The sequence below is a fragment of the Sinocyclocheilus rhinocerous genome, unplaced genomic scaffold (assembly GCF_001515625.1).
Source record: "Sinocyclocheilus rhinocerous isolate Xijiao unplaced genomic scaffold, SAMN03320098_v1.1 scaffold742, whole genome shotgun sequence".
Lineage (NCBI taxonomy): Eukaryota > Metazoa > Chordata > Actinopteri > Cypriniformes > Cyprinidae > Sinocyclocheilus > Sinocyclocheilus rhinocerous.
The window spans coordinates 1,989,025-2,012,388 of record NW_015641116.1 but is presented as its reverse complement, the minus strand read 5'-3'; the positions used below and the strand labels follow the sequence as shown (position 1 = coordinate 2,012,388).

General features: G+C 37.4%; 2 protein-coding genes and 1 long non-coding RNA gene across 6 annotated transcripts in view; 2 read left to right on the top strand and 1 right to left on the bottom strand.

Moving 5' to 3' along the window:
* The window catches only part of LOC107754711 (histidine N-acetyltransferase-like), a 15,206-nt gene extending 8,430 nt beyond the window's left edge, over positions 1-6,776 (top strand). The window contains exons 2-4 of the mRNA XM_016571286.1: positions 3,632-3,855; positions 4,932-5,156; positions 5,260-6,776. Of these exons, the coding sequence (XP_016426772.1) occupies positions 3,640-3,855; positions 4,932-5,156; positions 5,260-5,826 (1,008 nt within the window). The 5' untranslated portion in view covers positions 3,632-3,639 and the 3' untranslated portion in view covers positions 5,827-6,776. The remainder of the gene's footprint in view (positions 1-3,631; positions 3,856-4,931; positions 5,157-5,259) is intronic.
* A 70-nt stretch (positions 6,777-6,846) lies between these two features.
* Positions 6,847-20,161, top strand: LOC107754710 (uncharacterized). Of its 4 annotated transcripts, XM_016571283.1 has the most exons (6): positions 6,847-7,798; positions 8,187-8,234; positions 18,225-18,590; positions 18,669-18,801; positions 18,968-19,016; positions 19,618-20,161. In XM_016571283.1, the coding sequence occupies exons 1-6, from the start codon at positions 7,681-7,683 to the stop codon at positions 19,858-19,860; spliced, it is 957 nt and encodes a 318-aa protein (XP_016426769.1). In that variant the 5' UTR covers positions 6,847-7,680; the 3' UTR covers positions 19,861-20,161. The 4 variants fall into 4 exon arrangements, with proteins under 4 accessions (XP_016426769.1, XP_016426768.1, XP_016426771.1 ...); XM_016571282.1 differs by having other exon boundaries at positions 18,225-18,801; XM_016571285.1 differs by lacking the exons at positions 6,847-7,798; positions 8,187-8,234 and adding an exon at positions 16,832-17,166.
* LOC107754714 (uncharacterized) lies at positions 14,978-22,889 on the bottom strand. The gene is made up of 3 exons (XR_001641612.1): positions 22,628-22,889; positions 18,435-18,440; positions 14,978-14,988 (listed from the first exon to the last, which is right to left on the bottom strand). It is a non-coding gene; the product is annotated as an uncharacterized LOC107754714 (long non-coding RNA).
* Between the last annotated feature and the right edge of the window lie 475 nt (positions 22,890-23,364).

Below are 23,364 nucleotides of genomic sequence, written 5' to 3'. Positions count from 1 at the left end.
TCACAGCGTCTGTGCGAGAAGGCTCACTGGGGATTTTTTTTTTTTTTTTTACAATCTGGGCATGGAGTCTCTACACTACGGGCAGCGCAGCTCGTGACAGCTCGTCGGCTGCATGGTTGTGCAGGCCCAGAATGTAAGTGGCACTAAGCGACCTCAGATGCTTCTGACTCCAGAGGAGGAGGTGGCGGGCGAGTTGCGACGGGAGCAGGGGCATCATGCACTCATTATCTTTGAGGGGGCACGAGTTGGGGAGGGGGGGTACACACAGGACACACAGCCACAACAGCACTTATGTTTTATTTATTTTTTTCTTTTTATTCGAAACATCCCCAAACGCATTAACTATATCATGAAATATCTTGATTCTCACCTTTATTCTCATATTTATGTTGATCTATGATGGTCAAAGTAACCAAATAATGTAATCTATTAACTATGCATAAAAACCTGTCAGTTTACTTAATTAACAGATATGGGTGTCATACCATAACATATTTTTAATACGACAGTTTATATTTAATGTGAATTTAACATTGAAAGTTAATGTGAATAAAAACATTGCAAGTTAGGCTACTAATCATAACACTTTCATTGTACAGAAAGAGAGCAAAGAACATTTTCACTAACAGTCTAGTAAAGTTCAAGCACTCTCAAAGACTCCCATTAAAATCACTGAAGCTGTTTACACTATGAAATTAATATCTTACAGATTCATACAAACATTTGCACTTTGTTGTTCCTGACGAGAGAATTTGCCAGAAAGAGGTATTCAGTCAGCGAGCGAGTGAAGAAAAAGTAATTTTAGCGATGACTCATCTGAACACCTCTGATTGGTCATTGCATTCATAAGCAGAACAGCATCGTGTGTGACTGGTTAATGCGCAGTGCTGTAAAAACGCGTCTGTATCTGGCTCAGCGCCAACCAGCGAACGCAGATTTGAATTTAGCAGCTGATGATATGACGCACTGAACGTTCTAATCATGCCGGTGTGATTGTATTAAATATAGAAAATATTAATCGCCTATTTTTGTCTTTTGGAGGCTGCATTCAAAACACGTGCCCCCTCACTTTGAATAGGCATGATGCCTCTGGACGGGAGCATAGACCACCTTGTCGGTTGATGTACGCAACGGTCGCAGTGTTGTCCGTGCAGATCAGCACGTGCTTGCCCGTAAGTGCCTTCTGAGACGGTTCAAGGCAAGGCGTACTGCTAACAACTTTAGACGGTTGATGTGCCAGTGCAGTTGGGGGCCCGTCCAAACCCCCGACACTGTGTGCCCGTTGTACATGGCCCCCCAGCCAGTGGTGGAGGCATCCGAGTAAACCACAGCATGCCTGGAGACCTGTTCCAGGGGCACTCCTGCCCAGAGAAACGCAAGGTCTGTCCACGGGGTGAAGGTTTGGTGGCAGGCCAGTGCTTAGACCCGGTGAGTGCCACGTAGCCACGCCCACCTCGGGACTCGGCCATGGAGCCAGTATTGAAGCGGTCTCACATGAAGCAGCCCCTGCCGCTGACTGCCGCTGCAGCTGTCATATGCCCCAGGAGCCTCTGAAACTGTTTCAGTGGGACTGCCGTCCTGCTCTTGATCATATTCAGGCAGTTCAACACCAACTGAGCACGTCCCTGCATGAGGCGTGCTCGACCGAATCCAACTCCATACCGAGAAAAGAGATCCTCTGCATCGAGGAGAGTTTGCTCTTTTCTCAGTTGACCCGAAGGCCCAACCGGCTGAGGTGCGAAAGCACCAAGTCCCTGTGTTCGCACAACTGATCCTGAGGCTGAGCTAGTATGAGCCAGTCGTCGAGGTAGTTGAAAATGTGAATGCCCTGCTCTCTCAGGGGAACAAGGGCTGCCTTCGCAAGTTTCGTGAAGATACGGGTCAGGACCTTGTACTAATATGCTCGTCCTTCGAATGCGAACCGCAGCAGTGGGCTGTGGTGTGGAAGGATCAACACATTAAAGTATGTGTCCTCCGCGGGGGTGGACGCAGGGGGCCACCCTCGGCGATGAGCAGGCTGGGGCGCTGCGGCCATGTTGGATCGCCTGAGTCTGCTCCTGTGCAGCCGAGAACTGCTGGGCCACGTTCTCGACTGCGTCACCGAAGAGACTGGTCTGGGACACAGGGTCCTTGAGGAACCGAATTTGTCGTCGTCCCTCATGTCGGCCAGACACAGCCAGAGATGGCGCTCCTGGACCACAAGTGTGGAGGACAGACCAGACGAGTACCTACAGACCCGGGAGGGGAGGCACGGTTTGCCTTGCCAGGTGAAGGCGGTATTAGGACACAACTGCATCGCAACCGACCGCTCCACCGGGGGGACCCCCATATACTGCCTAGCTGCACCACCGTCAAAAGTGGTGAGGGAGAAATAGTTAGCAGGTCGGTTTCTGGCAGAAAAAAGTGCCTTCCACGACCTGGTAAGCCCCCTCATGCACCTCCGGGAAGCATGGCACCCACGTGGGGCGCTGAGAACCAGCGCGGGTCACCCCGAAGAACCAATCGTCCAACCTTGAGGGCTCGGGACACGGTGGAGATTTCCACTCAAGCCCTACCCTCACGGCGGCCCGGGAAAGCATAGCCGTCATTTCCGGATTCGATTCAGGAATTGCTACAGTCCCAGAGGGCAGCAGCGCAGCCGAATCTTCCCTCAACTGGTTGCGGAGTGCAAGAGGAGCGATGGTCCCCCGAGGGTTGGTTCCCTGGAGGGTTTGCCATCACTGTTATCCTCAGACCACCCGTGCTACTGCCTGAAGTAGCCCACGCCTGACTGCCGGCATGACGAGAACTAGATCGAGGCAGAGGCAACGGAGCTCCGCCCCTTTTGAGGTAACGGAGCTTGGCCCGTAACTCCGAGATGGTCATCTTCCCGCAATGAGAACATGACTCATCCATGAACGCCACCTCAGCATGCCTAATGCCCAGACACGTGAGGCAGCGATCGTGACCATCATCCGACACCAGGTAACGACCACATCCAGAAACGCACGGGTGATACGTTGTCTGTAGCAAGACGCAACGTCGTCTTTACAAAGACGCAATGTCGAGTTTGCCAGACGCAACGCCGACTTTACAAAGACGCAACGTCGAGTTTACCCTAGTAAGAACTCTAGCTGCTGCATTTTGGATCAGCTGGAGTTTGTTTTTTAAGCGCGCAGAGCAACCACCCAATAAAGCATTAATCTATCACACATCAGAGGCGTCATTCTGTACATACTTTCTCAAATGCTGCGATCCAAAACAGTGAATGTAATCACCATTCATGCAAAAGTTTGCTTCAAGACTGACCACACTGCTGATGTGATCTTATCGCTAGCACACCCTGAGCATGTGTAAGTTATTCTTCTTATCAGCAGGGCATATTGGCATAATTTTTTTCAAATCGGCCGATGCCAATGTTTACATTTTAAGCCTTTATCGTCCAATTCCGATAACGTTCTGATAAAATCGTGCATCCCTAATTTGTTTTGTAAGGTTCTATATTGACATCCTAGTAAAAAAGCAGGAAATAACGTCTACAAAGGGTGCATAAGTTGAAGGTCAAATGTCACATGGAAGCTCTTTTTGGGTCACAGATCATAGAAGTTGAAATCTCATTGTAAATCTCTTTCCATGATTGACTGTGCTGCAGCTCTAAGGATGAAGATTGAAAACAGCCTGCCTTGCTCTCAGCTCCCTGAGGCCCCTCCTCAGACCGGGCTGCATTTTACAGTGGCAACGGAGGAGGACTTTGATGACATCATGGCCATGAGCAAGGATATCTATGGCGGCCTGGACTATCTGCCCTCCCGCTATCAAACCTGGCTGCAAGAGAGCAACCGCACTGTCATTTTGGCTCGTAAGCAAGGCAAAGTGGTAAGAAAGTGGATATGAGGAGCTTATTGCAGTGCATGTTCCATCCTCATTGCTTTTAAGGAATACTTTACCAAAAATGAAAATCAAATGAAAATAAAGTCCATGTGACTTTATTTTGGGCAAAACATGTAAAGAACATACAGGATATTTGAACAATATCCTGGCCACATCATGCAAAAGTGCAAAGACATCACACTGTCTTAGGAACACTTTACATAAACCAACTCACACCTCTTTCAAATGGCTTAAGAATGTTAAAAATGTAAAAAAAAAAAAAAGTTTAAAATGGCTTTGCACTGATGTTGTACTAGGACATTAATAATAATAATAATAATACCTATAATAAAAATATAACTTATGTTTTTATAATTAGATTTAAAAAAAAATCATAACTATTATATATAACTATATAATTATTTTTACAGTTATATAAAAATAAAGACAAATATATTACTTTTGTACTATTACAAACGTACTGTAAAAAAAAGGAATGGTCATATTTATTTATTTTTATTCATGAACAATATTTGTGTCTTAATTTCTTTACTTTCAGGGGTGAACCATCAAGCTTTTACTTTGGCAGAAAACTACTGAGAGACTTTTAAGTTTCTGTGTTTAGTTTGATCATTTCAAAATGATTATTTAAGTTTCTAGGTAAGTTTTTAGGTTGATCATTACAAAACTACCAAAATGCAGAAAACTTCTGTCCACAAACATATTGGAAATTATGCAAATGTAAAAAAGTGAACCTGGTGCACGTTTTGCAAATGCACGTAGTGAGTGACTTGCACTTGAAAAAAATCGAGACACTGAGAATACCAGATCGTGCATAGGTGTAAATGAACACAATTACACACTTCACTCTGAAACACGCAGAGCATCAGACTATGTTTATTTAATTTAATCACATTTTTTTTGTGTGATGTGATAAACGCACTAAGCCATATCACAATATCAGTTTTATTTTTATTAATTGTGCAGCCCAAAATGAAACTGACAGAAATTACAAAAGAGCTCCATGAAACTCTCTTTCTATCTTAGAAATAACTCTCTTTTTATGCAACTACATTTTCCAGATTGCACTGGAGTCAGTGTGTGTTATTGATGATGGCGAGACCATGCTGGTGGAAGGGCTTCGTGTTGCCCCCCAGGAGAGGGGGAAAGGTGTGGCAGGGGTACTTCTTCGGTTTTGCTCTCAATTGGTTAAGTCCAAGTACCCTGATGTTAAAGTCAGCAGGCTGACAAGAGATGACCAGCTGGGGCCAAAAGACTTCCAGAAGTACCGGCTCATCACCAAACAGGTAAGAACCATTTACAATAAAATATGAACATTTTGTTCAGATCTTGAATTAAAACAGCTAAAGCCACATTGTCTTCATTCTGCCACCTAATTAAAATATGAAGGGAATCCTCCTGGTGCGCTTCCGTGCTGAAGACCTAAAATTATGCCTTGCTGATCTTGGGCCTAATATCACTGTAGCGGGGGAGGGTCTGTCCACCACAAACTTCCCGGTCCGTTTGGAGCCAGCAGAAGTGCATCAGCTCTTCCTAAGCGATGTTCTAATGCAGGGTGTCCTTCCCAATGCCACCATCGTTCAAGATTGGCAGCCCTTCAAGCCTCTGCCTAGCAACATGGCCATCCTGCTGAAGAAGGATATTGATTGGATGGTTGATGATGCCAGGCGCCCAACCATGGCCAGCTTGTGCACCTTCCCATTCCGTGTGCCAATCGGTGATGACTGGTACTACCTCAACATCGACATGTTTGGTAAAGACCTGACGCTGGCCATACAACAGCTGTTGTGCCACCTGAGGTGCCACACTGGCACTCTGATGGGTTACGTTATGTGTCAGGTGTTCCTAGAGCCTGCGCTGTGGAAGCCTATGGCTGATTTCTTTAGGGAAACCCTTAAAGTGGAGCTGGTGAAGGAGTACACAGAGCAGTGTGTCGTGGAGTCTGATGTCGTTTAGTCGAGGAGCATCAGAAACACCTTCCCTTAAAATTAGACACCAAACCTACATAAACGTAAGGAATTTTAATATCTCCGTCAAATTTGGCAACTAAAAAAAAACACCTAATATATCTACTATAAAGGGACGAAAAAAACTTCAGTTCTATTCCGCTTAATGAAAATGCTCTCATAGGATTTAATTTATTTTAACAACAATTAATGAATTAAAAAAAGGCATGTAAGTGAACAAACTAGAATAAAAGTAGTAGACGCTTGTTTAGGTTACTTAATTTATTTCCATATGCAGTACTGTAAACGGTGGCGCTGAATGGACCGGGACTGGAAAAGAGGGAAGCAGTTTCAGATTATATAAAATAGGGACTCAAATTGTTCCAGGCCCTTTCATTTCTGTCAGCATCACTGACAGTGAAAGCATATTTACTCATGCTGAGTTGAAAAGAAAACTGCACAAACTTTAGAGCACTTTATGAAAAAAAAAACAAAAGGGGTCTCACTTTAGTGTCTGTTGTTTTTTCAGAATGTGGCACTGTAGCTGCTAGAGTATTTAGAGGGAAAAACAAAAAACAACATTTCTAGGACTTCGTAACAGGCTGCCCATGTGGAGACCGAAATGGTCTTTAAAGGCTGTTTTAATTAACCTGAAAATACTAAACATTTCCACATGGGAAAAATGTAATTTCAGACTTTCTAATATGCTCCTTGAAAAATTAGTAATAATTCCTCTAAAGGTATCAAATTATAAATGTCTGGCTAAGAACTTGCTTATACATTTAGATTACAGTCTCAAGTTTTTGCTTTAAGTACTTGAACCTGTTTGTTAAAATGACGTTCTATCAGTATTTGTACCTAACTGTAGAAGTGCAATTGTAATAATACACTGGAATATTGCTAGAAGTACAAACAGTTAGATATGATTCATAACTAATAATGAAACAGACATGTATAATTGTTTTTAATTATATAAATTGACTGTTTGACAGGATCACATTTAAATACAAAAGGAAATATAATTAGGGATAAATACGGTATAAGTAAATGTTTAAATGCTGTTATAGTTCATTAAAAATAATTTAGTTTATAATGTAATTGAGACATCACTATGTAGTGATTTTGTTACATCATATACATATGAGTCAGAAGATACATGATCTTAAGGAAATTCCTCCAAATCCGGTGCTCCAATTACAAAAAAAAAAAAAAAAGGAGAAGAAAAGAAGAAAATCTTTAGCTGACTTAGTGTGATTCACCCATGGAATCAGGAAAATGAATTAGGACAATTGGAAACCTTAGCAAAACAAGAGACAACTGCTCATCTCTATGAAGAATTTTTGAATTTTTTGAACCGACATTTTGAAGTTAAAAGACAGACACAATCTGTCAGTGGAAAAGAATGGAGGAAATCAACATAATGAAGAAGATACAGGACACATCATCTCCTTCTGATGGCCTGAAGTGAAGAAAGTAAAGTGAAATATAACCAAGATGAATAAAGAAGAACAGAAAAGGCCTTTAGACATCTTTATAACCATATTTAATTCCTTTGCCCTAAACCCAGATTTCACGTCGCTTTTTCACTGAAGCACTGTGTCAGAATGAAAGAGAGAGACACAGTCCACACGAGCAAATGCATCATTCTTTGTTTCTTAAATGGTTACATTTCTGGTACTAATTAGGAGGTTCAATGGAACAAAAGTTCAATTAGTTTAATAGGAAACATATATATTGAAATATAACTTATAGTTTAAGAACTCACGGAGTCCACTCACAATTTGTCATACAGATTTTAATCTAAATCTGTATCCACTAAACTAAAACCAAGAATTGTATTCTTTTTACTAATTATGTGTTTGGTATGACTTCATTTGGTGGACTTATTTTGTGCCCTTGTATGAACTCTCAACATCCACTGACGAAAAGGAGGCCTCCTCTCCTCCTTCATTTGGACAGCTGCATGTGGGACTTGTATTGCGGTCAGTATTTATAAATGGTAAACAGGCTGTCTTTTTTTTTTATTCTGAAAGTCAAGGCATTTTACAGATTATTAACTCTAATTCTAATGACAGTTTATTTCATTTGTGTAGGTGGACATATATAAATGTATATGTTTGTTTGGAAGGGGCATGCTTTGAAAAGGGACTCTTTGTTCAAATTCTTTCATGGCTGAAATCTCAAAATCCTTCATGTCTGCCATGTGCTTTCAGAGGAAATCAGTTTAAAAATAGATAGTTGTGAAGCGCAAGGAAAATGAATGCTTCAGGTTCCCATGATAATTACATTTTCTCAAATTAAAACAATGTCTGTTAGAGTCAAGCGTCCCTGATATGCTATTATTAATTTGTCTTTTTCTCCTCTCTAAAGCACTCGTCAAAATGAGACATGATGGATTAAAGACCCAAAAAGTGTATGGTATGTGTTTATGTTGTACATAGCGCAGTGCATTTAGATTTAAGTCTTATTCACTCACTAGCCTCTATGTTTAGCTGTTACATTTGGTAATCCAGTAATCATTTAAGAATATTTCTCTTTTATTTATTGTTCCTATCTTTCAGCTCCACCTTTTAACACTTTGGATGTCTAATGGCCTTTCTGAGTATTTGTGAATTGTGCAGGAGATTGTAACTCTATATTTTACACAGGTCCTAGTGCCAGGGCCATGAGACTATAAACGATTAGAGGCATGTGACCACCTGATGGTGAAGAGATGTAAAGGATACGTTACCCCTTGTTTCGCTGGCACACGAGGACTGAACTTTAAACCCATTTCTTTCAATTATGAAGTGGCTTTTCACTTTCTTTTTCTAGAATGGAAAAATATGCTAGGGGCTATGCTAGGAATAGGTGGCGAGGAGAGGACGGGATCCAGATCAAGTTACGGCTCTAAAAATGAGTAAACATTCATTTTGTATTGTAAAGATGACAACAGTTAGACTTGGAATTATTTAGAGCGCTGTACATGTGACCAAAAAGGGAAATCGTCTTTAGCAAGAGAGGCCTTGTATTCGCAATTAGCGGCAACCCACTGTTTAGGAGGACAACATAGATAGACCAACCTAGACCAGGATATGCTCTGGTTGATCAGACTCAGCACTAAAGTAATACCTTGAGTGCTAAGTCATATGAAAGCAAATATATACTCAGACACTTGTTATCTTGTGTGACTTTGGGCTAGTTAAAGTTTCAGGGCTCTGAGTAAGTGAAACTGGATCTCGAGAGTGTCATCTTGCATAGAACAAGGGTTCGCCCCAGACTCCCTTTACCTTCCACCTGATCCCCGTCAGCTTGACACATGGAAAGATTGAGCAGGAGAGGTTCAAATAAGAAGGCTGGGTTCCAGCCTTGTCATATGCCACGCTGCTCAGTACCTATTCCTGATTTTTATGTTGTTTATTTCACGATGGCATCTTTTGTTTTTCATTTTCGTGACTGCTTTGTAATGTTTATGAAGGGCTTTATGTGTATTAGAATCAGCTGTGTATTGTGTTTTGTGAAACGCTTGCGCGTGAATGAAGGCTTACAATGACTTACAAAGATACATAACAGCTACAAGTGTATGCACTACTTGCTTTATGCAAGCACTATATAGGATAAATCACTATACAGGATTTACCCTATTATACTTTATCGACACGAATTGATAGGTGCAACAACAAACAACCACCCCCAAATAGTCTATAAACAAAGCATCAGGCTGTCTTTGAGTTCACATGAACAACGGTTAAAGTTACTCGTCGTCAGGCTACAGAATACCATAATTCCTCCGTTCAATTAGGCCTCGAGACATCGAGAGTCACGCAGACCTATAACAACCCAGCCACAACACATAATTGCGAATAACATGCCTTACTTTAACACAGAATCGACCACAGAGTCCAGCGTTTATATTTTTTCTACGAATCTTTGGGTTAACATGTACTAAACATGAGTGGAATTTGCACCGCAGCGCTCCCACACCTTGATGCTCATGACAAGAATAGCATGTATAGTTATCTTTATTGAAGTGAATTAGGTTTAAATCGCCGTCATGCATGAATGAATGATATTTTTGCAATTTTACACATAATAATCCACGATGATCACATTACACAAAACTGAAATTGCACGTCAAAATAACACATTGTCAATATTTTTTGAGACCCCCCAAAATTTCACAAATCACGTTTTCAGGGGAGCCCATGTCTTATTAAGGGGAGCCGAGCTCCCCCTAGCTCCCCCGTAGTTCGCACCCTGACTGTAGATATGTAGATATTCCAAAGCACAGTGGGGATCTTCATAAAACATCAATGTGGGTTGCTGTAACAGTCATGGCCATTCAGTGGATCATGCTATATATATATATATTTTTTTTGTAATCAGAATAGGAGCATGGGCCTATCTGCGTAATGTTTTTAAATTCAAGGATATTTTTCGTGGTGTGCTTCTGACTTTATAGACGTAATAAAGTTCCTGCTTAATGACCATTGTCTGAAAAACCCACACTGTACCTGTCTGAAACCGCTGATGGACATATTTACCACTATCAGCAAAACAGGGACCATGATTTCTACAGACCTCAAGAAGGTGGTGGTTTGAATGTCCATGTCATCCATTCTCTTGATGCAGCAGTGGTTGCTGAGTTTGTTTTCACTCAAGTCTTCCCATTAGCCCTAGATACAAACTGGGTGTCATGTTTTGTGTGTTTGTGCAGAATATTTGAAAATCTCCTATGATGGGAAACTAATGCTTGTAAATGAGATTTAAAAAAAGAACTCATGGCCAACTGTCAATCAAGAGGGTGAATACAGTTTCAATGCTATAAAGGCATTTTGATTACATAAATTGTTTTCCTTTTTTTAAAGATTTTTTTTATTACCCAATATGACTGCTTATTCTCAAGCAGTGATGTGACAACTAATGGAAAATATTTTAATATTTTGTTACCTTTGTCTGTTCATTTTTTCAGAGATTGTGAGAGATGCAGAACTATTTTAAATACAGTCATTTTTGAAAAACCTTATAATCCATGAGAGGTTTTTGAAATGTGCATGTTGTGTGAGTGGGTGGGGAAGGGCTTTACAATGAGCATGTGACTAGATTTACACTGAGCACAAAGACCCTGTACTAATTCGTTGACATTTAGAACCTGTCAAATTGGAATTGGTGATAATTGACAAATTAATGTTTAAACAAAGTCTAAACAGCGTATTTATAAATTGTAGGGGTAAACTTTTTTCCTCTTCTTTTTTAGCCATGATATACATTTTTAGAGATTATAGGCTATACATAGTTAATTGTTAAAGGGATTAAAAAATCTGATCACTGATAATTTTGTTTCCTCTTTTTGCTTGCGGTATTTTGTTGGAATTGTGTACATCTCTATATACCTATTTCTTTGTATATTTAACAAATAACTCGGCTTGAATATTTTATTATACAATATATATTTAGAAATGTTTCCAAAACTAGAAACTGTCACTTCTTAAAATCAACATTACAGCAGCGGTCATTATGTGTAGACAGTGGTTTAACTAAAAAATGTAATGTGCTATTATTTATGCTAGTATTGCTATTTTATGTTGTTTTTTCTTCTTTCTTCCTTTTTTATAGTTTTTTTTCTTTTTCTCCTTTCTTCCTTTGTTTTTGTTTTTATTGAGTACATTGTTAAATTGAGTACAAATCCTGGCTGGTACACTCGTTTTCAGAAATGATTTACAAAATTCATTTCATTCCCTATTCTTTGAATTTAATTAATTCAATTTATTTTTAAATTTGCCTTTACTAAATGTTAAATGTACCAATGAATGTTAGTAGGAAATTGTAAATGGTTGGATGATCCAGAATGATCACCCAGGATGATCCAGAATCAGTTTAAAGTGTGACTAGGCATATGGTATGAAGTAACCTTATCTTATTTAAGTAACAGATATGCCACTGGCCATGAAGTCTATGTGCTTTGTTGCATGTTTTTTTTTCTTTCTGTAACTTTAAACAATATGTAAATAATTTATGTAAAAATCTAGATAACATCTAAAGTCAGAGCTTTGTCTCTGTTGTCAAGTGTGACGAATAATTCTATTTATAGTTTCCCAAAGATCACATTGAATGCAGTAGAAATCCAGATGTACCCCATGCAATCACAACTGTCCTGTTTACATTCTGCCATTTAAAAAAAAGCCCAAAACCATAAGCTCAAGAGACACAGTCTTTGACAAGACCCAAAATGTTGAAATTCTGTATATCATTCATTGAGATCCTTGGAATTTTCGGAGCTTAAAAACAGCTCGGTTTTTATGACTGCAATATGTGATGGAAAACAGAGTCACTGTAGTCTTTTTGAGTTTCTTGGTTAATGTCAACCTTTTGTTGTGTTTTTGTATTACTTTCCCTTGTGCATAACCATTTCATATTTTTAACATTTTAACTAGTGTTAACTATGCTGTTTGTCATTATCATTGTAACTCCGTAAGCATAATGAGCTCTATTATTAATGGCAACAGATGTAATGCAGTAATTATTTTGCAAGAATGAAAATATGGCAGATAACAAACGGCATTATATGAAGACCTGTGATTAATATTTTGTTGATCAAATGAATTTGTAAAAGGACTGGTGAGGTTAAAGCCACTTGCTGTAGTTGCAATGCAGTATCAGGATGAACAAAATGTATCTAAATAGCATAGTTTAGATGTTATTCGCTAAGTGATGTTTTGAATTGATGTATTAGAATAATTGTTTTATTTTCCAAATTGTTAATCAAAACTTAGTGTTAGAGATATTTGTGTGTGTGTTTACCTAACTGTATATTGTACTGTTTAGCAATAAACAAACTAACAAACAAAAAAGAGAAAAAAACTAAAACAACCTTTAAACAAACAAGGCATATATTGAATTCAAAAGCGTTAAGAAAAAAAAAGGAAGTGAATGTTGTTGCCAATGGTAATTTGTAGTTATTCTGAAAAAAGTGAGAGCCATACATTAGTTGTTTTTTTTATATGCATCACAACATGTATTATCAGAATGCTGAGCAGATGCTTTCAAGTGACCTACACATTACACAAATAACGTTACAGACAAATACCAGGACAAGCAGCTGACTTTACACATGCTTGCCAAGCTAGGCCTTAGTCACCAAGAAGAAACTCCTTACAACTGCAGGTATAATAAAACTTCCCTAATTACTTTAACTTCTAGCCAAGGTGCTTGGTAAGAGGCTACTAATTCGATTTGTTAAGATTGTTAAGTGTGATTAGTTTCTTTCCATAAGGATTGATGGGGTTTTTTAATCTTGGATAAGCTATTATTTTATTGATGGGACTCAAAAATCAACCCTTCCAACATATAAACCCTGTGCTGCACGGTGACAGTATATTAACCACTTCAAAATACTACTATTATGCATATACACTTTTATCCATTAAACGCTTGCACCATTATATTATGGAGAACACATGCACTGCCAGCACATAATGTAAAACATTTAGGCTTAGTAAACAAAAAACATGCAGCTACAGGGAAGAGCGCTATAGCATAAAATAAGTGAATCAAACACAGTGCTACGAAGCAAGGATAAATATGCATATATCAGGCAATGACAAATGGAGAATGTGAGAAGCTTCTTTGCTGAACTATGCTGACATGAGAAGCAGCTGTCACTGCAGCCTCACATTACTGACCTCTAGCATTCTACTGCTGCACAAGAACAATACATTGTCTTATAGATGACATTATGAGCATTTCTAAATAAACATAGGAAAATGGGAATGTCTCAAATGTGTGGTAAAAAACGGTGGCAGCCTACTTTAGACAGAAAATGAGAGATGGGCAGCTGCTAAAGATAGGTTTGAGGAATTAAACCCATGCCACCTGTTCTTGGATTACAATGAGTATTTCAGAAATGCATTGCACTCTAATTCAGATAAGTAAATCAGAGGTGAGATTAAATAAAATGAGTCTAGAATGCTGACATCACGACTGTTTTGGGGCTTATACATGGTTGCTTTTGGAGGAGTGACATTTATGAAGTGATGATTTAATCACCTTTATTAATGTTTGCAATTTTATGATGAAGAGAAACGAGAACATATATTTGATCTGCTTTATGAATTAAGTGTGCCACATAAAATCACGGTGAGGAAGTCTGAGTGTGGTGCGAAAAAGAAACATCTACCCTTTCTGTTTTTATGGTTGTAATTATAACTTTTCCTCCAAAACATTAATGAGGTGTTCAAATCAAAATATAACCATAATGTTGGACCTTCATAACACTAAATGTGGTGGGATTACTCAGTTTAAAAAAATATTGTGATATGAGATGGTACTGCGTGTACTAACTTGTACTAAAAAAAAAAGAATACAGTTCTTGACAATGTCCTTTTGTGAGTTATATAATGGCAATGGCCTAGACAACATCAGAGTGGAATTTACCCAAAGTCTATTTCTTGCAATGCAGAGCTATAGAGGGGGATGGGAAGCACAGTGTATTGCAGTGTAGAAGAGGGCTGCAGTTAAAAAGGAGACAGCAGAAGTCTTACAGCGCGGTCCAATGCAGTGCTTTTTAATTTCACATTATGCTGACAGTGGTTAGAAAGTCTGTCGCAACCCATCATTTAAAGCAGAAGTATTGTGTGGGAGTAAATGGTCAGTTATGTACTGCATAATATATATATTTACAACAACATATCTGCAATAAATAGTGTTAGTTAGCATATGATCACATGCCACACACAGTGCTTAAACCTCTGTATGTACACCTGTCCATCTGACAGATGGGAATGGGGGAGGGGTGGAGAAAGAAAGAGATGGTAGGAGAGAAAATGGGTCAGAGGAAGAAGCAGAGGATACAGAAAAAGGACGCACATGTCTAATAAAAATAGAAAGGAAAATAATCAAGCAGACTGGATCTAAGAACAAAGCACAAAGCCACTGGGGGACGTCGACTATGTTCATTCTAGATGTTATTTTAAGCCCATACACTACAAGACAACAAAGTCAGATGAATCACAATCACGTAGCTATGAATCTTAAAAGCATTGTGAATATACATGAAAACAATATCAGAGTGCCCAAAACATCTTTCTGAATGTGTCTGTGTAAATGAATGTACCCAGGTCTTCCTGATCCTCGGGTCTTCCTTCAAATCTTTCTATGGTACAGACAATCGGGTTCCAAAGATTTTTTGAATAGTCTTTAAGAGGAGCAGATGTTAATGGCTCATAAATAACTCAAATGGATTTGTTGAGGGTCAGAACGGGGCAGAGGCTTGTGTGTAAATGACTATGTGTGTCTCTGTGTAAGAAAGCAGAAGAGAGAGAGAGAGAAAGTGAGCAACAGAGCACATGGTGTGGACTCAGTGTAAATTAGGCCCAAGGCCATTTATAGGAGAAAAGGGAAGGTGGCTGTATAGCAAAAGAACAGAGTGACCTACACATTCACTAAATGACCTGCTAGGAAGATTGCTTTTCTTGCTGGAAACTGTGCATGGTCTAAACATTGTCTTATGAGCTTCATTTACATATTGGTAACTTTTAAAGAGACTGGGGAAATACATGTGTATAGTTGATCCTAAGATAGTTACTGATTTCTTTTGAGTAAGCAAACATGACTCACAGATAATATTTGAATAAAAGGCAATCCAGTATTCATCTGAAAAAAATCAAATCAAATAGTTTATGATTTATTTAACAGATACATGCAACATTTTACAGTGTTATAGTATTGTTACAAAATAAAATTGTTCTACAGTTCTTAATGTCTAATCCAATCATTTCCATATACCTTCTTTTTCTCATTTCCTTTTAACTTTTTCTTTTTCGGGTGATAATTAGTTTCGGCAAGGTGTCGGTATTTTCACCTACAATGTAATAACAGTGATAACGTTAAACAAAAACTTAAAAAATATAAGTTAATGTTATCGCATTGGACTAAAACTTTTTTTTGGTATTTCCCCCCCACCTTTTTACTCTTTGTCTTCCCAGTCAAATACTGGATTCAATATATGACCCTGGACCACAAAACCAGTCTTAAGTCGCTGGGGTATATTTGTAGCGATAGCCAAAAATACATTGTGTGGGTCAAAATGATAGATTTTTCTTTTATGCCAAAAATCATTAGGATATTAAGTAAAGCTCATGTTCCATGAAGATATTTTGTACATTTCCTACCGTAAATATATCAAAACTTCATTTTTGATTAGTAATATGCATTGCTAAGAACTTAATTTGGACAACTTTAATGGCTATTTTCTAAATATGTTGATTTTTTTTTGCACCCTCAGATTCCAGATATTCAAATAGTTGTATCTCGGCCAAATATTGTCCTATCCTAACAAACCATACATCAATGGAAAGCTTATTTGTCAACGAGGCCTAATCAATCATTTAAAAAAAGAAATACAAAACCTCTGCTAACTAAAAGAAAACATTACGTTGACAAAAAAATCCAAGATTTGGTGATAATAAAGCATAATGAGAGATTTACAAACACATTTTAAAAGGCCAGTTAATTTTGACCAGGAACATCAAAGTAGCTAAAGGATTTTCAGTGAAGCACAAGAGTAAATCATAATACTAAATTATATTAAACATTAAAAGGAACCTCTTTATGGTTTGGTGTTAATGTAGGGGTACTGTCAGTCTTACAAACGGGGCTGTGGGGATCATAAGACAAAATATGGTTGGCAAACACTGCTCTAGAATGACAACACAGCCCTAGCTTGAAGTGTGTGTGTGTGCGTCTGGTCATCTCAGTTGTCGCCTTCTTTCGTTAACCTCCTGTCTTAGAAATATATCACTTACAGTTGAAGTAAGGCATCATTACATTGTGAATTAAAGCTCCTCTCGGAATAAAAGGCGATGCATTTTCCATTTACATATTTGCTGGATGTTTCCACTGATTTGGCCAGCCCTTGCAGTTTCCATTAAATGATTCCATTTCCTCAAGACATAAAAAGTTACCACAGTTTTTGCATATTCATTTTTAAATATCAGATAATACACTACTAGCCTTACTAGTTAAACTTATAAATACTGTTAAACTTGAGGTGACAGCCGTTTCTGGGTAAAAAGACATGCTTGGTGGAAACTCCCACATGTTCAAGCATCATTTCCTTCTTAGAGACATCAAAGATCTGACTGAGTTGGCAATAAAAGTAAAAGAAAAAAAAGAAAGACAAAGAGTCTAATTCAGATTAGCTGATGGTAAGACTGACAGGTAGAGAGGTCTAGCGTGAACTCAGAACAACAACACAAAAAATAAAAAAACAGACAGGAAACAGGCGGAAGAGAAAGCCTATGTTGGTTTAGCGCGACAATCATGAGCAGTAACTTTCTTTGCGCTCTTCTCATCCTTGCCTTCCTGGAATCAGGTAAGTGTATATTGTGTGAAATAACTAAAAAACATTTTCATATTTGTGCATTTAAAAAAGGCACATGGACAACCAAAAAGTCTGTAGTTATTAGTTCGAGCAGACAATGCGAAAAAATTTTATGCATTTGGAAAAAGAACAGTTAAAGCCATGGAATGACAAAAATGATTCTATGGTAAATGAAGACATCATATATCAAAGTGTTTTCAAAAAGTGATAGCAAGCAAATGCTCACAAAAGCATAAACCAACGCCTTCACATGCACTGCTGACTGCTGTCTGACTAACTGCACTTTCACTGATAACATCTTACATAAACAAATGATTGATCACTTGGTTATGATATTACTTAACATAGTGTTATACCTTTTCATTAATGGGTTGCTTTTGTAGCATATTTTATTTTTATCCCGTGATTCACTTTTAGAATTTACTTTTAAAAATCACAATGATTCATTTATTATGATCTGAAAATTGATTTTGCACTGATTTCTTTGTCAAAGACTAACAACACTGTACAAAACAGCTTAGATTTTTCTAAATTGTATATCAAATGTGTAGATTATTAGAGTATATTTTACAAGAAAATACTATTTCAGTTTTTGAAATCAGCTCCAATGCCATTACTTACTGTTTCTTTGTAATTTTACTGTTTCTTTGTTTGTAAAAATTTTCTTCACCATTTTTTTTAACCTGTAGAGCGAGTAAATATTTTTGCTTCTTAACACAGCTTGTATTGAATTGAAGTTTCAGCATGCGTCATTAGCTGCTCTCTCTAAAGCATCTTTGAGGGCAGTAAATAGCGGCAACCACTTCTGAGACTAAATATAAAACAAAAGGTTCCATAATGACTTCAGATGTTTAAAGAAGGCAATACATTATTCTTTTCAGTAAATAACAAGTTTATATTCATAAAGATTTACTGGTAATAAACTTTTTTTTTGTCAGTAACAACACTAAAACTTTCTACTAAGCATTCATAATTCAATATTTTTAGGATTATGTCTCAGTGATCCTTGTAATATCTCTGTGAATGTTTTCATTTGTGTTCTTTAACAGGCAAATCAAAGAGTGGTGTATCTATCAGTCACAGTCGAGATGGATATGGCCAGAACATTACCTGTGTCCTCTCAGGGGACGAAAATATGACACAAATCAATTGGGAGATGCTAAGAGGCCCGAATCGCACCAAACTGGGCACGTTTCACCCACATTTTGGAATTTACGTAATGCAAGAATATAAGCCTAAAGTGAAGATCCAGAACAAACGGACTCCTTATCCATCATCATCCCTTCTCATTAAAGTAGTATCAAATGAGAGCGTGCAAATCTGTTGTGCGTTCATAACATTTCCTTCGGGTAAACTTGAGCAGTGCACTGATATCAGTAAGAAAGATGTCAGTATCAACACGTCTATGATAAAAGGTAAAACTTACACATGTAGTCCTATACATACCTTGCCATTCCTTTGGGACTCACTTGGTGATTTTTTTTTTTTTTTAGATTTTACATATGTGGAACAAGAACCAAGGCTGGGATTATTTGGACGGTTGGGTGCAATGATCATTGGAACTATTCTTTCCCTTTTTATCCTGACCATCCTATTCTACTTATGCAGAAAAAACAGCTGTAGAAGGTAGAGGTCACATCTTACATATATTTACACAAAACAATAAAAGACTAATATTTCTATACTTATATATTTAAGACCAAAACCAAGCAAAAACCTGTATATTAAACACTTTAAACCTTATTTACAAAACAATCTAAGATAAAAAATCATGGGAAATTTGACCTTGCAGGAGGAAGTCCTTTGAAATACGAACATACTTGACAGACTTACCGACTGAGGTAAGACTTTACAGCTATACAGAATAAATTTAAATAAATGATACATTTTTTAAAATCTAATGAATAAATTCAATGAGTTAATGTTTCTGTCATTAAGATGAGTAAGGTTAATAATGAACTATTCTTCTAAATAGCAATTCTGACATGCAAATTTGAAGGGCTCATTCCACACCATTCTATAATTATAAATGCTAAATGTGACTATTTACAAAAAGCATCAACATCAGTTACAGCTGAAATGGAAACTGCAGTGTAAAAGTGTGATAAGTGCGGTATAGTGAATTTTTAACTGTGCCATTTCCTTTCAATCTCAAATGCACTTTAATATAGTAAGTGATTGCATTTAAGGTATCAGTTTCCTGTTATTTTCTAAAGACTGTGTGTGGTTGTGGTTAAAGTTTGAGTGCTGCCAATTCTCATGACCCTTGTTTGCAGCAACATTATGAAATAGACAGTATATATTGTTTTAACATATTTTAATAACGATAATAAAACCATTGTTAAATATATATATATATTTTTTTTTATACGTATACAGTTTATATTGCATATTTTAATAACAATAATAAAATCATCCTAAAATGTAAATCCCTCATTTTAGACATTTGCTGAAGAATCAGTTGATGTACCAACTTCTCAAAGTTCTCCAAATGGCTTTGACCCCTCAAAACTTTATGCCAAGATCAAAAAAGACCTTTTCTATGGCCGGCTGTGGAAGTCTTACCAAGGCCAACCCAAATCATGGACACAAGGTACCATGACTGATCAAGGACATGTTTATCACTTATTATTACCGCAGAGAAATGTGGAGGGCAGCCCTTTGAGGCCAGATACAACAGAATGATTACATTTCAGTAGTTTATAGTTTCCAGTCTTTCCAGTGCGATTGAGAGGAATCTCGTCATTTTTGTGTAATGTAAAATAGCTTAAAGCAGATTGCAATGCATTATGTAAAGAAAAGAATGAATTAATAGTTTGAACTAATATTAAAAGAAATTAATTCATATTTTGTTTTCAGGTTAAGATAAATGTTTCTAACACTGAATAAACTTATAAATAAACGTTTATGTGAGAATCTAACAGACATGCAAGTCTCAAGTCTTTTGTCATGAGTCAAGTCTTTCAAAGCCAAATCTCAAATAATGTTGAATACTTTCTATATGCTGCAAGTTAGTTTTATGAACTTTGTCAATTCATTTAGATTTATAATTTCTAAGTATCTCCTTGTTCATTAAATCATGCTTATCTAAAACTATATGAAGTTTTGCTTAAATAAATTGATCATTTTACCATTTCAACCATGCATTTATGGTATATTCAATTGTTTCATTGTCCAAGTTGGCAAAAGAAAGAGAGAATGAAATAACACTAAACTAATTTTTCTTTTTCTTTTTGTAAATCTGTTCTACCTATCTTACCGTTTATGATCAGCGATATTTAGCTATTGCATGGGACAAGAAAATGGTATGCACTTCCGTTATCTAGCTAGCATGAACTCCTTTTAGACATGCTTTTTCTTCATCGAGGCCTATTAGACAAAACTGCAATGTCGCCTTCCACCCGCTTGGTGGGGCTACGATACTGTTTTTGAGAAGGAAATTTTCTTGGAAATGGCTTCGTGTCGTATTTCAAAGAAGGCAAATGTATTTATTATTTAAATTATTTTTTAATGTTCTCGAAACGTCTCATAGATTCCTGTGCCCACTATATCGAGCTTCACTCTAATATGTTTAGATAATTACTGACATACGATTAAAGTTGCCATGCTTTATTTGTTAGCTAACCAAAAGAAAGATGTTCAGTCTGTGTAAAGGCTGGACATGTGAAACTGTTTTAAAAGCCTGCAAGAGTTTAAAGTCCATGTTCGACTAAGGCGGCAGCCTGTCATCGAGGAACGGTATTGAGATTATGTACAGGAGCAATAAAAACTACACCAATTACAGCACTACAGGTTGAAATGGGGGAAATGTCATTAGAAATGAGAAGGGTACAGTTATCAGTGAATTATTGGGTTAATCTACAAGGCCATAGTCAAGAGCATCCAACACTAGATACTTTAAAGCCCTGTTGGGAAAAAGAAAGGAAGAAAATTAAAAGCTTTGGATGGACAGTGACACAGAAAGCAACAGAACTTGAAGTTAATCAGTTAAATGTTAGTCCAGCTGTACCGCTACCTGTAATACAACTTTGGTTACTTTCAGATGCTACAGTAGATTTTACATTGTTAGAACAGAAAAATAAGGGTAAGGAATGTAATTTATATAATGTGCAGACATATATTAATGAGTACTACAGCTATGTTCAGATCTACACAGATGCTTCAAAGAGTTTGGACAATAAGGTAGGCATCAAAGAGTTTAGACAATAAGGTAGGAGTAGCGTTTACTGTTCCAGAATTTCATTTATCAGTAAGGAAAAGGATCAGTGATGAGTTATCAGTTTATGTACAGGGGTAAGTCATTTTGATCCACACTCCATACCAGTTGGTGGCGGAAATACACCATTATGTTGTTTGTCAACCGCCAATAAAATGTCAAGAAGAAGAAGAAGAAAGTCCATGTTAGGCTGAGTGGAAACTTGTCACATCCTGACTGTGGTGGTCTGGAACATAGACGTAATAAATACCTAGACGCCTCATTGGCCGCTTTGAGTTGCTGCGATACCTCAACGCGTCCGCCATGTTTGTGAAGGCAAGACTGCCTTAAAAATAAATGGAGGTAAACGGAGGAGCTGAGGTTTTTTCTGGATAAAAACACGATAACGTTTATATTTTTCAACCGATTTCAGAGGTTTGTGATCTACATGGAGTTAAAAATAACTTTTACGCCTCCAGTTATTTAGTTAGGTTTGGAAAATTATTAATTTTCGTAAGAAATTGTGAGAACTCACACTTGTTGATTTGATTGATTTTTTCGGTTTACAATTCTAATGTTAATGTAGTATAACTGTGACATATACATGTTTTGTAATTTGAATGTACATTAAATTAAATTAAGTTGTTTCATTGCTTTCTCTGTCTTCAACCCCAACATTTTAATGAGGAAAAAAAATTAACTTAAATGATTTTAGCAAATGGCTGCAATATAACAAAGAGTGAAAAATTTAAGGGGGTCTGAATACTTTCCGTACCCACTGTATGTTCAGATCTACACAGATGCATCAAAGAGTTTAGACAATAAGGTAGGAGTAGCGTTTACTGTTCCAGAATTTCATTTATCAGTAAGGAAAAGGATCAGTGATGAGTTATCAGTTTATACAGGGGAAATGATTGCACTATTATTAGCAATACAGTGGATAGAAGAGATAAGACCTTTGAAATCAATTATTTGTTCAGATTCATGTTCATCATTGGCTAGTTTACAGTACAGTCACTCGGAAAGTAGACCAGACATTTTAATGGAAATAATGCAAACGTTATATAGAATTCAAATGATGGGGATTACAGTAGCCTAGTATTTGTATGGGTGCCGGCGCATATCCAAGAAATGAAATTGCAGATAAAGAAGCAAAAGAAGCAGTTAAAAACAACGACATTAACTTAATTGTTAATCTAAGTAAGAATGAAATCAAGAGTATTATTAAGAAAAGACTGAAGGAAAGGTGGCAAAAACAATGGGATAAGGAGAAAAAAGGTCGGTGGTTTTACAGAATTCAAAGGAAAGTGGGAGAGATGAGAAGTGCAGGGAAAAACAGGAGAGATGAGATAGTAATATCAAGGATGAAATTTGGACACACAAGATTAAATAGTACACTTTTTAAAATGGGTAAACATGATACGGGAAGGTGTGAATTTTGTGGACAAGAAGAAACAGTGGAACATGTTATACTGTACTGTCAGAAATACGAGACTGAAAGAAGGATTCTAATGCAAAATTTAGAAAAAATAAAATAGCAATTTACACTGAGATTTTACGAAATAACTCAGGGAATGAATGCCATGGTTTTATTTTTCATTACCTCAAAATAACTAATGTGTGTGAGAGAATATTAATGGGGGGGGTAAGTCATTTTGATCCACACTCCATACCAGTTGGTGGCGGAAATACACCATTATGTTGTTTGTCAACCGCCAATAAAATGTCAAGAAGAAGAAGAAGAAAGTCCATGTTAGGCTGAGTGGAAACTTGTCACATCCTGACTGTGGTGGTCTGGAACATAGACGTAATAAATACCTAGACGCCTCATTGGCCGCTTTGAGTTGCTGCGATACCTCAACGCGTCCGCCATGTTTGTGAAGGCAAGACTGCCTTAAAAATAAATGGAGGTAAACGGAGGAGCTGAGGTTTTTTCTGGATAAAAACACGATAACGTTTATATTTTTCAACCGATTTCAGAGGTTTGTGATCTA

Coding starts and splice junctions, on each gene's coding strand:
- LOC107754710 (XM_016571282.1), top strand. CDS start 7,681: ATGACTTCATTTGGTGGACTTATTTTGTGCCCTTGTATGAACTCTCAA. Junction 7,799..8,186: donor CATGTGGGACTTGTATTGCG/GTCAGTATTTAT, acceptor TCCTCTCTAAAG/CACTCGTCAAAATGAGACAT. Junction 19,017..19,617: donor TGACAGACTTACCGACTGAG/GTAAGACTTTAC, acceptor CCCTCATTTTAG/ACATTTGCTGAAGAATCAGT.